This window comes from Tamandua tetradactyla, chromosome 12 (assembly GCF_023851605.1).
Source record: "Tamandua tetradactyla isolate mTamTet1 chromosome 12, mTamTet1.pri, whole genome shotgun sequence".
NCBI lineage: Eukaryota > Metazoa > Chordata > Mammalia > Pilosa > Myrmecophagidae > Tamandua > Tamandua tetradactyla.
In genome coordinates, this window is record NC_135338.1 from 70,497,395 (window position 1) to 70,515,308 (window position 17,914).

The following is a 17,914-nucleotide window of genomic DNA, read 5'->3' on the forward strand; positions in this document are numbered from 1 at the left end:
GTTAGTTAAATCATTTCTATTCCTTATTTGTAGAATTTAGTATAGAAATATTCTACTTTTCTCTTTGTCTACTCTCTTTTACCATTCCCCAGAATTAAAACAACCATCTCTGTGGGTATGTATATTAGTTTCCTAACTACAATTGGGTTGCTTAAGACAACAGATGTATTTTCTAACAGTTCTGGAGGCTAGGAGTCTGAGAACCAGGCCATTCTTTCTCTAATACTCTAGAGAAGAATCCTTCCTTGCCTTTTCCTAACTTCTGGTGGTGGCCGACTATCCTTGGTGTTCCATGGTTTATAGCTCCATCACTGTAGTCTCTGCCTTTGTTTTCACCTGGCCTTCTCCTTTGTGTGTCTCTGTATCTCTTTTCCTCTTCAATTAGAGGATACCAATCATATTGAATTCAGGGCTTACTCCACTCCAGTGTGACATCATCTTAACTAATTACATCTGCAACAATCCTGTTTCCAAATAAGGTCTCACTGAGTATATCTTTGTGGGGTTGGGAGAACAATACAATTCAACCTATAACAGAATGAGTCCCAAATAACTTTCCAGAATTTCAGTCATCTTTAAACTTCCAGCATGGTAAAACTAAGTTCTTGTCTCTCTAGCTTTTTTTTTTTAACGTGGCCAGGCACTGGGAATCAAACCCGGGTCTCTGGCATGGCAGGAGAGAGCTCTGCCACTGTGCCACCATCGCCCGCCCTCTAGCTTTTGAACTGTGAATTTACTTTATTTTTGTTGATATAGGGTTTTTGTATGTATTTTTCTTTAATTAAATGCCATCACTCTTGAAAAAATTTAGTAATTTTTAAAAAAAATTTAGTAATTTTTTGAAAAAATTTAGTTTTAAAGATTAATGTTCCCTTCCATTTACGTAGTAGTTTATCATTTTCATTTTCTTTTTATGAGTTGTCTCTTTAGTCTTAACTTTAAATGAGGTATTTATTAGATACTCCTTTAGTTACCTTTTTTTTCTTTTTATTGGCAGGCACTGAGAATTGAACCTGGGTCTCCGGCATGGCAGGCAAGACCTCTGCCTGCTGAGCCACCATAGCCCACCGTTCTTTAGATACCTTTTGTCAAAATATTTTTCTTCATTTATTGAGCTGATCATATGATTTTTCTTCTTTATTCTGCATATGTGGTAACTTAAATTTATTTTTAGGCAAATTTATTGTATTTTTCATATCAATATATTTTTAGAAATTTACGTACATATAAAATAATAGGAAAAAAAGAAAATTACAAAAATTAAATTAAAACATCCCATTATGATTGGATTAATCAGGATAAAATGGGCTGTGGTGCAGGATAAAATATGCAAGTGTTAATAACTTACAAAAAAAAGTTTAATTCTTTGATGTGGGTTAGTGGGGACTCTTTTCCATTCAGTGATTCAAGGTCTTCTCCATCTCGGTATATTGCTAGCATACCCTTTCTGTCCTTCTTTCATGGTGTCCCAAGCTTCATTCTTTTATCATAAACTTTTCATTTATAGAACTTCCTTTAGCCATTCTTTTAGGGTAGGTTTTCTGGTGAGAAATTCTCTGTTTACTTTATTTAAGAAAGAATGTCTTAATTTCACCTTCATTCCTGAAAGGTATTTTTTTGCTGGATATAGAGTTCTGGATTGATAGTTCTTTTCTCTCAGCACTTGAAAAATATATGCTTCTTCTTTCCTTCCTCTCCTGAAACCCCGCTGGCTGGGAGGCACCGGGGTGTTTGCCTCTGCTCCCTTCATGACCTCCACAGACACTGTGTTGATGGGGAGGGATTTGGCCTCATATCACTGGGCAGTGACTTCCCACTAGATCTCTTGTGATGCCACCCCACCAGAGAGGAGGAGTGGTACCCTATGAAGGCAGTCTTTGCATGAGGTATCCAGTGACACTGTGGGGGAATGGTAGCTTGTTATTGCTTAGTGGGGATAAGAGTCCCAGCTCCCCACTTGGCCTTCTCTGCCACCACTCTGGAAGGAAGGCTAAGGTGCTTTCTCTTATAGTCTGGCAAGGGTAGAAGTCTAAGCTCCCCACTCAGCCTTTGTTGGTGAGATTGAGGTAGAGCTGCAATTTTTTCTTTTGTGTTTGACTTAAGTTCAGTAGGGCCTCTATGTCCATAGGAGATACTTATGTTCCAAAACCTACTGTGGATGGCTGCAACTGCAGATATAAGTGGACACCAACATCCTGTATTACCCAGTGTAACAGTTGCTTTTGCAGTTTGAGGGGCAACAGAAAAACTAGCGTAAATTTTGTCTTCGTGCTTCATCACTTCATCTATTCTTGCCATAGATCCTGGCAATCTTTTTTTTTTTATTAATTAAAAAAAGAATTAACAAAACAATTAGAAATCCTTCCAATCGACATGTAAAATCAGTAATTCTTAATAACATCACATAGTTGCATATTCATCATTTCTTAGTACATTTGCATCGATTTAGAAAAAGAAATAAAAAGACAACAGAATAAGAATTAAAACAATAATAGAAAGAAAAAAAAACAAAAAAAACAAAAACAAAAAACCTATACCTCACATGCAGCTTCATTCAGTGTTTTAACATAATTGCATTACAATTGGGTAGTATTGTGCTGTCCATTTCTGAGTTTTTATATCCAGTCCCGTTGTACAGTCTGTATCCCTTCATCTCCAATTATCCCTTCTCTTTTTTTTTTTTTTTAATTAACGGAAAAAAAGAAATTAACCCAACATTTAGAGATCATACCATTCTACACATGCAATCATTAATTCTTAACATCATCACATAGATGCATGATCATCATTTCTTAGTACATTTGCATTGGTTTAGAAGAACTAGCAACATAACCGAAAAAGATATAGAATGTTAATATAGAGAAAAAAATAAAAGTAATAATAGTAAAATCAAAACAAAACAAAACAAAACAAAACAAAAACCTATAGCTCAGATGCAGCTTCATTCAGTGTTTTAACATGATTACTTTACAATTAGGTATTATTGTGCTGTCCATTTTTGAGTTTTTGTATCTAGTCCTGTTGCACAGTCTGTATCCCTTCAGCTTCAATTACCCATTGTCTTACCCTGTTTCTAACTCCTGCTGAACTCTGTTACCAATGACATATTTCAAGTTTATTCTCGAATGTCCGTTCACATCAGTGGGACCATACAGTATTTGTCCTTTAGTTTTTGGCTGGATTCACTCAGCATAATATTCTCTAGGTCCATCCATGTTATTACATGGTTCATAAGTTTATCTTGTCTTAAAGCTGCATAATATTCCATCGTATGTATATACCACAGTTTGTTTAGCCACTCTTCTGTTGATGGAGATTTTGGCTGTTTCCATCTCTTTGCAATTGTAAATAATGCTGCTATAAACATTGGTGTGCAAATGTCCGTTTGTGTCTTTGCCCTTAAGTCCTTTGAGTAGATACCTAGCAATGGTATTGCTGGGTCGTATGGCAATTCTATATTCAGCTTTTTGAGGAACCGCCAAACTGCCTTCCACAGTGGTTGCACCCTTTGACATTCCCACCAACAGTGGATAAGTGTGCCTCTTTCTCCGCATCCTCTCCAGCACTTGTCATTTTCTGTTTTGTTGATAATGGCCATTCTGGTGGGTGTGAGATGATATCTCATTGTGGTTTTGACTTGCATTTCTCTAATGGCCAGGGACATTGAGCATCTCTTCATGTGCCTCTTGGCCATCCGTATTTCCTCTTCTGAGAGGTGTCTGTTCAAGTCTTTTTCCCATTTTGTAATTGGGTTGGCTGTCTTCTTGTTGTTGAGATGAACAATCTCTTTATAAATTCTGGATACTAGACCTTTATCTGATATATCATTTCCAAATATTGTCTCCCATTGTGAAGGCTGTCTTTCTACTTTCTTGATGAAGTTCTTTGATGCACAAAAGTGTTTAACTTTGAGGAGTTCCCATTTATTTATTTCCTTCTTCAGTGCTCTTGCTTTAGGTTTAAGGTCCATAAAACCGCCTCCAGTTGTAAGATCCATAAGATATCTCCCAACATTTTCCTCTAACTGTTTTATGGTCTTAGACCTAATGTTTAGATCTTTGATCCATTTTGAGTTAACTTTTGTATAGGGTGTGAGAGATGGGTCTTCTTTCATTCTTTTGCATATGGATATCCAGTTCTCTAGGCACCATTTATTGAAGAGACTGCTCTGTCCCAGGTGAGTTGGCTTGACTGCCTTATCAAAGATCAAATGTCCATAGATGAGAGGGTCTATATCTGAGCACTCTATTCGATTCCATTGGTCGATATATCTATCTTTATGCCAATACCATGCTGTTTTGACCACTGTGGCTTCATAATATGCCTTAAAGTCAGGCAGCGCGAGACCTCCAGCTTCGTTTTTTTTCCTCAAGATGTTTTTAGCAATTCGGGGCACCCTGCCCTTCCAGATAAATTTGCTTATTGGTTTTTCTATTTCTGAAAAATAAGTTGTTGGGATTTTGATTGGTATTGCATTGAATCTGTAAATCAATTTAGGTAGGATTGACATCTTAACTATATTTAGTCTTCCAATCCATGAACACGGTATGCCCTTCCATCTATTTAGGTCTTCTGTGATTTCTTTTAGCAGTTTTTTGTAGTTTTCTTTATATAGGTTTTTTGTCTCTTTAGTTAAATTTATTCCTAGGTATTTTATTCTTTTAGTTGCAATTGTAAATGGGATTCGTTTCTTGATTTCCCCCTCAGCTTGTTCATTACTAGTGTATAGAAATGCTACAGATTTTTGAATGCTGATCTTGTAACCTGCTACTTTGCTGTACTCATTTATTAGCTCTAGTAGTTTTGTTGTGGATTTTTCCGGGTTTTCGACATATAGTATCATATCGTCTGCAAACAGTGATAGTTTTACTTCTTCCTTTCCAATTTTGATGCCTTGTATTTCTTTTTCTTGTCTAATTGCTCTGGCTAGAACCTCCAACACAATGTTGAATAATAGTGGTGATAGTGGACATCCTTGTCTTGTTCCTGATCTTAGGGGGAAAGTTTTCAATTTTTCCCCATTGAGGATGATATTAGCTGTGGGTTTTTCATATATTCCCTCTATCATTTTAAGGAAGTTCCCTTGTATTCCTATCTTTTGAAGTGTTTTCAACAGGAAAGGATGTTGAATCTTGTCGAATGCCTTCTCTGCATCAATTGAGATGATCATGTGATTTTTCTGCTTTGATTTGTTGATATGGTGTATTACATTAATTGATTTTCTTATGTTGAACCATCCTTGCATACCTGGGATGAATCCTACTTGGTCATGATGTATAATTCTTTTAATGTGTTGTTGGATACGATTTGCTAGAATTTTATTGAGGATTTTTGCATCTGTATTCATTAGAGAGATTGGTCTGTAGTTTTCTTTTTTTGTAATATCTTTGCCTGGTTTTGGTATGAGGGTGATGTTGGCTTCATCGAATGAATTAGGTAGTTTTCCCTCCACTTCGATTTTTTTGAAGAGTTTGAAGAGAATTGGTACTAATTCTTTCTGGAACGTTTGGTAGAATTCACATGTGAAGCCATCTGGTCCTGGACTTTTCTTTTTAGGAAGCCTTTGAATGACTAATTCAATTTCTTTACTTGTGATTGGTTTGTTGAGGTCATCTATGTCTTCTTGAGTCAAAGTTGGTTGTTCATGTCTTTCCAGGAACCCGTCCATTTCCTCTAAATTGTTGTATTTATTAGCGTAAAGTTGTTCATAGTATCCTGTTATTACCTCCTTTATTTCTGTGAGGTCAGTAGTTATGTCTCCTCTTCCATTTCTGATCTTATTTATTTGCATCCTCTCTCTTCTTCTTTTTGTCAATCTTGCTAAGGGCACATCAATCTTATTGATTTTCTCATAGAACCAACTTCTGGCCTTATTGATTTTCTCTATTGTTTTCATGTTTTCAATTTCATTTATTTGTGCTCTAATCTTTGTTATTTCTTTCCTTTTGCTTGCTTTGGGGTTAGCTTGCTGTTCTTTCTCCAGTTCTTCCAAATGGATAGTTAATTCCTGAATTTTTGCCTTTTCTTCTTTTCTGATATAGGCGTTTAGAGCAATAAATTTCCCTCTTAGCACTGCCTTTGCTGCGTCCCATAAGTTTTGATATGTTGTGTTTTCATTTTCATTCGCCTCGAGGTATTTGCTAATTTCTCTTGCAATTTCTTCTTTGACCCAGTCGTTGTTTAGGAGTGTGTTGTTGAGCCTCCACGTATTTGTGAATTTTCTGGCACTCTGCCTATTATTGATTTCCAACATCATTCCTTTATGGTCCGAGAAAGTGTTGTGTAAGATTTCAATCTTTTTAAATTTGTTGAGACTTGCTTTGTGACCCAGCATATGGTCTATCTTTGAGAATGATCCATGAGCACTTGAGAAAAAGGTGTATCCTGCTGTTGTGGGATGTAATGTCCTATAAGTGTCTATTAAGTCTAGTTCATTTATAGTAATATTCAGATTCTCTATTTCTTTGTTGATCCTCTGTCTAGATGTTCTGTCCCTTGATGAGAGTGGTGAGTTGAAGTCTCCAACTATTATGGTATATGAGTCTATTTCCCTTTTCAGTGTTTGCAGTATATTCCTCACGTATTTTGGGGCATTCTGATTCGGTGCGTAAATATTTATGATTGTTATGTCTTCTTGTTTAATTGTTCCTTTTATTAGTATATAGTGTCCTTCTTTGTCTCTTTTAACTGTTTTACATTTGAAGTCTAATTTGTTGGATATTAGTATAGCCACTCCTGCTCTTTTCTGGTTGTTATTTGCATGAAATATCTTTTCCCAACCTTTCACTTTCAACCTATGTTTATCTTTGGGTCTAAGGTGTGTTTCCTGTAGACAGCATATCGAAGGATCCTGTTTTTTAATCCATTCTGCCAATCTATGTCTTTTGATTGGGGAATTCAGTCCATTGACATTTAGTGTTATTACTGTTTGGATAATATTTTCCTCTACCATTTTGCCTTTTGTATTATATATATCATATCTGATTTTCCTTCTTTCTACACTCTTTTCCATATCTCTCTCTTCTGTCTTTTTGTATCTGACTCTAGTGCTCCCTTTAGTATTTCTTGCAGAGCTGGTCTCTTGGTCACAAATTCTTTCAGTGACTTTTTGTCTGAGAATGTTTTAATTTCTCCCTCATTTTTGAAGGATAATTTTGCTGGATATAGGAGTCTTGGTTGGCAGTTTTTCTCTTTTAGTATTTTAAATATGTCATCCCACTGTCTTCTAGCTTCCATGGTTTCTGCTGAGAAATCTACACAAAGTCTTATTGGGTTTCCCTTGTATGTAATGGATTGTTTTTCTCTTGCTGCTTTCAAGATCTTCTCTTTCTCTTTGACCTCTGACATTCTATCTAGTAAGTGTCTTGGAGAACGCCTATTTGGGTCTAATCTCTTTGGGGTGCGCTGCACTTCTTGGATTTGTAATTTTAGGTCTTTCATAAGAGTTGGGAAATTTTCAGTGATAATTTCTTCCATTAGTTTTTCTCCTCCTTTTCCCTTCTCTTCTCCTTCTGGGACACCCACAGCACGTATATTTGTGCGGTTCATATTGTCCTTGAGTTCCCTGATACCCTGTTCAAATTTTTCCATTCTTTTCCCTATAGTTTCTGTTTCTTTTTGGAATTCAGATGTTCCATCCTCCAAATCACTAATTCTATCTTCTGTCTCTTTAAATCTATCATTGTAGCTATCCATTATTTTTTCTATGTTTGCTACTTTATCCTTCACTTCCATAAGTTCTGCGATTTGTTTTTTCAGTTTTTCTATTTCTTCTTTATGTTCAGCCCATGTCCTCTTCATGTCCTCCCTCAATTTATCGATTTCATTTTTGAAGAGGTTTTCCATTTCTGTTCGTATATTCAGCATTAGTTGTCTCAGCTCTTGTGTCTCATTTGAGCTATTGGTTTGTTCCTTTGACTGAGCCATATTCTCAATCTTTTGAGCGTGGACAGTTATCTTCTGCTGCTGGCATCTGGGCATTTATTCAGATTTCTCTTGGTGTTGGACCCAGCAAGGTTGTAATATTTTTCTGTGAAATCTCTGGGTTCTGTTTTTCTTATCCTGCCCAGTAGGTGGCGCTCGTGGCACACGTTTGTCTGCGGGTCCCACCAGTAAAAGGTGCTGTGGGACCTTAAACTTTGGAAAACTCTCGCCGTCCTGGGGGTTCGCTAGCCGAAGCGGCTTGAGCCGGCCCGGGGTCCGAACGCAGGGAGGGTGTCCGAACGCAGGGAGGGTTGCTGGTCGCCGCAGCCAGGGAAAGAGCCCGTCCGAATTTCCTAGTCGGTCCTGGGCAACAAGCGTGGCGGGAGGGCGCCAGCGGCAGCGGCCCGCCCGAGAGAGTGCACGTTCCCCGGGAGTCACGGGGTCACCGTTCTCCGCGGCCTGGGGGTTTCCAATCCAATTCTCTCAGTTGGTCCGGGGGCTGCGCGTGGTGTGGGCGCCAGTCGCCTTGGTTTCAGGGGACCACCTCTCCAATTCTCCCAGCCGGCCCGGGAAGGGGGAAGGGAGTAACTCCGGCCGCTTGCCACCCCGCCCGGTAAGGCCCGCGCGCCTCGGCGATCTCACCCGAGCTGCTTCTCTCAGCCAGCCAGCCGTTCCAGCCTGGCAATCTTTATATACAATTTTTCATCTTTTTCAACCATATTGAGATTTTTTTACTTTTTCACTAATGGGAAGCACTTCACAGCTTTTCTTAGACTTAGAAGCACCACTTTTGCACTTTGGGGCCATTATTACACTAAATAAGGGCTTTCTTAAAATAATGCTGAACACGAGTGGCAGATGGAAGAAAGTTGTGCATGGCAACGTGGGTATGGGGAAAAGGAAAAGAGTTGTACTGTCACCATATTACACCCTGTACTTGCTTGGCAGGTGGTTTGAAGCTTACAAACCATTTATTTTTATTTTTAATTTTTCTGGAATTTTCCAGATACTTCATTTTTTTCCCATGGATTAACCATGGTTACCCAAAGCATTGCCCATCAAATCAGCAGATATGGGGGAACAATTGTAGATTAGTTGGTTTAAATATTTTCTGTCTTGCTGGGCTGCCCCTTTCCTGGTTCATTGCATAGAGGGTGTAGGCTTTTACTGGAACTTTTTAATCTAAATTTTCTGGCTTCCTAGCATCCAATCCAGGAAATACAAGGTAGGAAATTCATGGCTGTATCATTCCTTGGGTCCTGAGGTCCTTAACTTATTTGCTTCCTTCTCTCCACCTTTCAGAGTATTCTTGTGTGTTTTTTATATAAAAAAGGTTCAGGGTTTATAGCTGTATATGCTAGGATGAAAAGGAAACATACTCCTAACTCTTATCTTTTCTGAATTTGATTTTAGATGTAAATTTATACAATGGCATTTTAAACAGCTTTATTAAGATGTAATTCACGTATGATACCATTGACCATTTAAAGTGAGCAATTCAGTGGCCTTTAAGTCTTCACAAATATGGGCAATATCAATCAATATTAAAGCATTTTCATCAATTCAAAAAGAAATCTGGTACCCTTTAGGTATCACCTCCCTATTCCCTGTCTTCCTTCCTACTACACCCCTACCCTAACCTTCAACAACCACTAATCTATGTTCTCTCCCTGTAGATTTACCTATTCTCGACTTTCTTATGAATGAGATAAAAGAGTTTGTGGTTTTTTGTGACTGGCTGCCTTATTGGGCAGTAGAACTGGTAGGGCTCTCGTCTGCTGTTTGATTGACCATACCTTGCTGTTAAACTCACTAATTGCCAGGTGACTGTGCCATTGTTTTTAGCAGTGTCCTGGGACAGAAATTTCTATACATGAATCCAATCAAATTGTGTCTTCTTTGAAGGAATAGTATCAGAGGCCACTGATTGATACTTGTTCTGACCTCAGGAAGGCTTTTTCCACCTGTCTTCTTTCTCTATATTCTCCTACAGATTAGCCAGCCTATAGTCTAAGCTGTATCTTCATTAGGTCCTCGAATCTCCTCCCAGTTGACTTTTAACTAGGACCTCCACTGTTCTTATGAATACCTTTTAGGTTCACATTTATTCATGCATGGTTGCAAATAAAGTTCCCTTGGGAAGAGATTGGGAATTGTCTCTTTTACAGACTGTTTCTCCTCCGCAGGCAAAAGGAGCCAGGGCTCTGGAGCTGAGGATGGGTACACAGGCAAGCTTCTCTCTGACACCTCTGCTCTAAGAGCTGAATATTTGTTGGGGGTCGGGTAGTAGTAGTAGCCCTAGGACTTCCTGGCATGGCTCCATCCCTCATAAGCCAACTGAATCACTACCAGGGCCCCAGTATTCTAAGACAATACACCCGAAGTAGAGCCTTTCATCTGCAAGTGGGATGGCTGAAGAACTCACATTCAGCCACCGTCACCAGAGACTTAACTTTAGCAAAAGGCAGCTGTGGCAGGAGGAAATGCACTGAAGTCCTGCTCTTCCTAAGAAGAAATCCTTTCATCTGTGCACTTGAGGGAGAGAAAGCCCTGAATTCCAGCCTACAGCAGCCTAGAGTGGAATCTTTGCCTCACTGAGCTAAGAGAGAGCAAGAAAGGAGAGGTCTTGGTTCAGATACCTTGGACTATCACCTTTCTTACTGAATTTTCATAAATTTCCTTAAATAGATATTTATTCATTTGCTGTTTGTCCTTTAAGTGGATGTTTGAAAAATAATTTTCACCAGTTTCAAAGGAGAAGTGGGTCAGCAGATAGCATGCTGTCATGCTGTAAGTCTGTTCTCTACTAATGCAGATTTTTAAGACTATGAATTTTCTTTTCATCACTGCTTCAAATCTTTCCTATAGATTTTAATAAGTAATGTCTTCATTATCAATACTTTTAAGAAAATCTTATTTTGATTTATTATTACAAAATATAAATCTTATTTTGATTCTTTTTGTTTACCGCAAACTTATTTAATAAAAGTCTTTAGAACTTTTCAAAGGAAGGGCCGTTAGGTTTTTTGAGTTTTGTTGTTCTAATTTTATTGAATTGTGATCAAAGAGTATCATGATCTAAGTAATGCTTCTACTTGGTGGAATTTACTGATTTTGTCTTTGTTACCTAATACACATTAGTGTTTGTGTGTACTTTGTGTAAATCCCTAGGAGTGCAGTTACTGGATCATATAGTAAGCCTATGTTTATCTCTGTAAGAAACTTCCAAATTGTCTTTTACAGTGGGTGTACCACTTTGCATTCCCATCAGAAATGAACAAGAGTTCCTGATGCTCTACATCTATCATTTTGTTTTTAGCCTTTGTGAATCCCTTTGCTTTAGATGTGTGCTTTCTATACAGCATAGTTGAGTTCTGCTTTATCAGTCAAATTAAAAAATCTTTTTCCTTTAATAAGTGAGTTAAATCTGTTCATACTTTGAAATATATGTAACTGATACATTTGACCTCAACTCTTATTATTTTATGTAATTATTTTGTGTTATGTTTTATTTGCTGTGTTTATGTTTTCTTTGCTCTTTATAAAGTTTCTTTTGATATTAAGGAAGGGTAGTATTCTTGTTCCATCGATTGCATACCTTTGTACACAACCTTCAAAAATGTCTTCTGTCCATTTTTTTAATTATCCCAATTATTCCCTGATTATTCAGTTTTTAGTGAATAATATTCTTTAATTCCTACCCATTTCCAACATGGCTATCAATGAGTTATTCTGCTGTCTGCTTTTTACCCAACTCCCTTCTCTTCTTGTTTTTAGGGCTTTTCTTATTACTTTGACAGAACATGTAAGCTTATTTATTATTCTTCACTGTTCATCCCACCTTTGTTTTGGCCTTAGATCTATAATTAAATATTATAAATGATATTTTACTGAGGTTTTCCAAGTCATCTCTTTGTTGGATGAAGCTCTTCCTGTAATAGCTTACTCATGAAGAGCTCATATGTATAGAATTCTCTGAGTTCTTTTATATTTAAAACTTTTTCTGTAGCTTTAACACTTGAAAGGGCATTGTGATTACATATAAAATCCTTTATTCACACTTCCTTTCCTTGAGTTTTTTTGAAAATGCTGTTTTATCGCCTTGCTTTATATATGTTATTTTTGGTAAGTCTTTTGGCATTCTAATTCTTTTGCCCTTTTGAGTTACTTAACGTTTTGTCTTGGTGACTTTGAGAATTTTTTCTCTATATTTTAAAGTCTAGGATATGTCTTCAAATTGATCATTCCAAATAAATATTGGGCTCTTTTGATATATAAATTCTGGGCTCGTCTTATTTTTGGAAAAAATTGATCATAGTTTTAAATATTAGTAGTACTCTTTTCTTTTTCTTTTTTAAGGTCTCCAATTATAAATATGTTGTTTCCCTTTGCCAGCTTTCATTTCAAGCATCTTCTCTCTGATCCTTTTTATTTCTTTCTTTACATCACTCTGATGTGCTTTGCTATTTTCCTGCTTTGTTCGATTCTCTTTAAATTTTCATTGCATCTTTTTCTCCCTTGGCATTGTGAAATGTAGTCTTCATTTCAGAGAAAATAATAACTTTTTCTTATATTTCTGTATTAAGTTCAGTCTATTTTTTTTTCATTACTTCCTGTGTTTTCCCCATTTCCCTTTTTATTTTTGAATTTATGATTGAGTATGGTTTTTCAAGTCCCCAGACATTTGTATGAGGATATTTAATTCATTTTTGAGGATTCTTTTAGAGTTTTGTTCTGCTTCATCCTTGTTTTTCTGGGGGGGAGGAGGAGATAATTATCTGAGGGTTATTTTGATTCCCATTTAATTCTCATTTGCTGTGTTTTCTTATTGTTACTTTGTGTAGATATATTTTCATTTATTCATTTTGTGCATTTGGAGTGGTTTACAAAATAATGAATTAAAGAGATTCCTCTTTTGGAAGAATGGTTTTTTTTAATGGACAGCTTTTTCTTTATTTTTGATGAAGGAGCCGATTTTTTGCTTCCATTTGTCTTGCTGGATTCTAAATTTCTCCCCTTGTACTTCTTCTCCTTTTTACCACCCAATCTACAAAGGGTACACCTTCCTTCCTTTTTACCTTCTTTTCCCCATAAGCAGTGCTTATAAAAATATGTCATATGAATCATGTGCATTTTTAAGTCCTTTCACTGAACTTAGTTCTCTAATCTACCAGTGCTCTTGGTATTTTCGTACTTAGGGTGTTCCTTCTCTTTCTGTTTAGAATATTTACCTCAATCTTAAGACCACTGCTAATTTCTTTCTTCTTTCTTCTGTGTAATTTTTCTTGGACCTCTTTTATTCTCTGCAGAGGCTTGTAGAAGGATTGTGAGAGAGGGCTTGCCAATATTGGTTCTTTTTCTGCCTACAGGTCATATGAAGTTTGTGTGTGGTCCTTTTTCTATTTATATTGAAAGAGTAGGTTTTATATTGTTTTAGTTTTCTTCTAGTTGTGTATTCTTTTGAGAGAATGCCACAATGTTTGTGTTTCAGCAGACTATTATCCTCTATTCTATTATCCTCAACTTCTCAGAAATTGTTTTTAAGACTTGCTTAATCTATGTTTATCTTACTTTTTGGTTTCCTCTTGCAATGTATTTGTTGTGGAAATAGGATAATTTTTTTGTAGCATTTCACACATTGTGGATTTTTCTGATTACCTCCCTGTGTTATCATTTGAAATACTCATTTATCCTCTATATTTCCTATAAACTGGTAGTTAGTTCTTGAGCTTAATCGCATTTGGGCTCAATTTATTTCAGGAAAATATTTTATAGGTGGTGGTGAGTATATCCTGTTGTATTATATCAGGAACCACATCGCTCTTGGTTATAGGATCAGGTGTTCTTGGCTAGATGTTGGATTTATTAGTAATATTTTATAATTAAAGTGTAATGTGCATTCAGTGAAATGAGCAAATTTTCATAATACAATTGTGTCTATTTTGACATAACACACCTGTCAAAATTTCTTTCACCTCTTAAATTTCCTGGTATTTCTACTCCATCTTTTCTCCTCTCAACCTCAGAAGCACCCAGTGATCTAATTGCCTATTTAGAACTTCATATAAATATAATCATATATGTTCTCTGTGATAGAATTCTAGGATGACCCTAGCAAGATTTCTGGCCCACGTGAAGATACACTTTCTCTGAGTTATTCAATCAAACACTAATCTAAATCAATTGAAGTGATTTTGCAGATGTAATTAAGGTCCCAGATCAGTTGTTTAACACAGGGACTGAGCCAATTAACATGATCAGTAATTGAATTAAAAGCATTTCACAGGGTGGAAGAAAGAGCTACCCAACATTGGAAGGATTCAACCACATACCACTGCTGGCTTGAAGATATTTTTATATTTACTATTTTTTTCTTTAATATTTAATCTACCATTATTCCCATCTAGTGTATTTTTCATTTTTCAGATATAAAGGTTTTCATCATTAAATGATTGATTTGGACTTTTTTTTTTTTTACATGAGTAGGCTCTGGAAATTGAACCCAGGTCTCCGGCATGGCAGGCAAGAATTCTTTCACTGAACCACTGTTTCACTGCCCTGGACTTTTTTTTTTTACATGGGCAGGCATTGGGAATCGAACCCAGGTCCTCTGGCATGGCAGGCGAGCATTCTTGCCTGCTGAGCCACTGTGGCCTGCCCTGGACATTTTTTTAAGTCTTCCGATTTTCTACTTAATCTCTTTTTTTTTTTTTTTTACATGGGCAGGCACTGGGAATCGAAGCCTGGTCACCAGTGTGGCAGGCAAGAACTCTGCCACTGAGCCATCATTGCCCACCCTTTACTTAATTTTTTTTTTCAATTTTTTATTTATGTATTTATTTATTAAATATAACCACATACAAACACAAATATTCTTACCATGTTATCATTCCATTCTTAATATATAATCAGTTACTCACAATATCATCATATAGTTGTATATTCATCATCATGATCATTTCTTAGAACATTTGCATCAATTTAGAAAAAGAAATAAAAAGAAAACAGAAGAAAATTCATACATACCATACCCCTTACCCCTCCCTTTCATTGATCACTAGCTTTTCAATCTACTAAATTTATTTTAACATTTGTTCTCCCTATTATTTTTTTATTTTTTAAATTTATTTATTTATTAAATGTATCATCATACAAACACATTCTTACATATGATCATTCCATTCTACATAAATAATCAGTAATTCACAATATCATCACATAGTTTCTACTTAATTTTTTAACATGGAGTAGTTATTATTTTAGTGTCCTTTTCTGCTAATTCAGTAACATTTATGCCACTTTTGAGTCTGTATAGATGTGTACATTTTTCTCCTTATTAAGGGTCATATATTCTTGTTTCTTTGCATGCCTGGTATCTTTTTATTGTTATACTTCACATTGGACATTTACCTTGTTGACTACTGAATATTTTTATATTCCATTTATTATTCTTGAAACTATTATATTTCAATAATATCCCAGAGCTTTTTTCTGGAAGCAATATGATCCTTTCAGGTCTTCCTTTCTAGATTTGTTAAGGTTGAACAGAGCAGTTTTCAGTCTATAGCTAATTATTCTTGACTATTTGGACAAAAGCCTTCTGTATACTTTACTCAGGAATCGTAAAGTACTCAGGAACCGTAAAGTTGTTTAGTAAGGCTGCTGGGTACAGGCACTGTTTCTGGCCCTTTGACTTTGGTTGTTTTCTCACACATGAGTATTGATCAGTACCCAGGTAACACTCAGTGGGAGCCCTTTGTTGATCTCCAGAGTTCGTTTTTTGTGCATTTCTTTCCTCTCCAGTACCCTTTCCTTTGGCTTATAGCCTCCTTAGACTTTCAGCTGCGTGTGTTCAACTCAGAAAGACTGCTAAGTTTTACCTGGGTTTGCCTTTACAGTGATACGCCTTGGAAAGTTTGAAATCTGTAAGTTGGGAACATCTATAGAACTCACTTCCTTTGTTTTACATTCAGATACCATTGTCTTTCATCTTAAAATTGCTGTTTCACATTATTTCGTCCCTATTACTTTATCTTGGCCAGAAAAATAGAAGTCTGTTCTCTAAATTTTAATGATACAGACTATATTCAGATTTTGTTGGTAGGGCCATAGTCAAGAAAGTTATCAAAAAATGCTAAAGAAAAGAAAATGACTTGATTAGTTAACAAGAAATTCCCTCCTCAGAGTGGGATTGTTTTTAGAGGAGCACATTGTAAACAAATGGAACAAGAATTGCCAGTTGAAATGCAGGTTGTAGTTTGATAACCTTGTAGGTTGTTTACAATTTAGTCTCCTAGTGATGGTAAGGATCCTTTATTTTTATGGTCCCTTGGTTTTTTTTTTAATCTTTCTATATTCGAACTCTTTTAAATCAGCTAATGATTTCAGGGTTGTGTATTATAAGAATCTATAATAAGTTAAAACATAAAATAAGAAAATTATCACATTTTAGAGGTGGTTTTTATTTTTTTCTTAGTTTTTCACTTGAGAGTCTTCACTAAATTTTTAAAAAATATGAGCTGGTAAGCATTTTTATTTATTGACTTGAGCTCTCTTTATTTTAGGTTACTCTAGGAGGTTTTTTAGAGTTCCCAGGAGATTCTGTTATTTCAGTGAATCTCTGAATAATATGAATGCAGTTTTACATATTTTTCCACAGCTATAAATCTCAAGTAATTGAATAACCTGAGTGTTAACTACAGTACTATCATATAGTTACTTGGTTTAAAAATCTTTCATATATGTAATTGTTACAGACATCACAGCGATTTTCTTCAATTGATGAACAAGCAAAACTTCATAAGACTATGTCTCAAGGAGAGATTACAAAGTTGGCAGTGGGACAGAAGGCTTCAGATTCAGATATAAGGTATAAAGTATACACTGAAAAGTAATAAGAATAATATACTTTTGTTCACTGATTGACTATACTTTAGTACTAGTCTATTTAACCATAACTGATAGAATAGGTGCTTTTGACCTTATTTCCCTTTTTGACATCATTTCTCTATTCATTAACAAATATTTAGTAAGTAATTACTGTATAACAGACACATAGTAGTTCAAATAGACATAATAAATTTTCTCTTCTTTGTTTAGCACCGTGACTTAAGGGGAAGCCTCCATGCCATTATGGGCCTTTCAGTATTTTGTTGTAAAAGAGATTAGGCTAATGAGATGGAAAATATTTTCCGGCTTTGGGCTTGTATTTTGTTCTGAATTACATGTTTTACAAATGGAACTGAAAAAGACTTAGGAAATAATTCTGTTCTTTTTAAGAAAGCTTGTGGAATTTTCATTTGTCAAATAAATATCTTTGTCCCCTGTGTTGTGTTGTTATATAAGGTTTTTGGCCCTCACTGAACACTTCAAGATCACATTAAAATCAACCACTTCTTCAGTGACTGTAGGGACAAAGTTGAGGATAATCCAGATCTCTTGAGCAGGTTATTTTGGAAATGAATATTAAGAAACAATATGTGATAATAAAAAAATACATAGCTGAAGGTAGCATATTGAACATATACATTTAATTTCCACATCCTCTCCCCAGATTGCTAAAATGGCAAAACCTGCGAAGGACAAAGAAAATGAGAAAGAAGAAAATAGCAATAAAACTGTGGAAACCAGAAAGTAAACAGACAGATTTTAAGTATTGAAATAGGTAGGAGAAAGGTGAATCTTAAAATGCATAGATTAACCAAACTGAGATGGAAACATCTGGTTTGACTTTGCCTCTTCCAATCCTGGTAGAAATGAAGAGCCTTACTCTCTGAAGAGGATAAAACAGAAGATCTCTGGACTTTGAGATTATGAGATTGTTCTAGTTTGCTAGCTGCCTGAATGCAATATACCATAAACGGAATGGCTTTTAAAAAGGGGAATTCAGACTTCCGGAGAAGATGGCGGCTTAGTAAGGTGCGCGGGTCTTAGTTCCTCCTCCAGAACAACTACTAAAGAATTAGAAACAGTACAGAACAGCTCCCGGAGC

The 17,914-nt window shown here is 36.0% G+C and overlaps 1 protein-coding gene across 1 annotated transcript in view; it reads left to right on the top strand.

The window, feature by feature from the left end:
- The window catches only part of MYO9A (myosin IXA), a 401,408-nt gene that overhangs the window by 294,739 nt on the left and 88,755 nt on the right, over positions 1–17,914 (top strand). Inside the window, exon 27 of the mRNA XM_077123892.1 lies at positions 16,680–16,792. Coding sequence (XP_076980007.1) covers positions 16,680–16,792 — 113 coding nt within the window. The remainder of the gene's footprint in view (positions 1–16,679; positions 16,793–17,914) is intronic.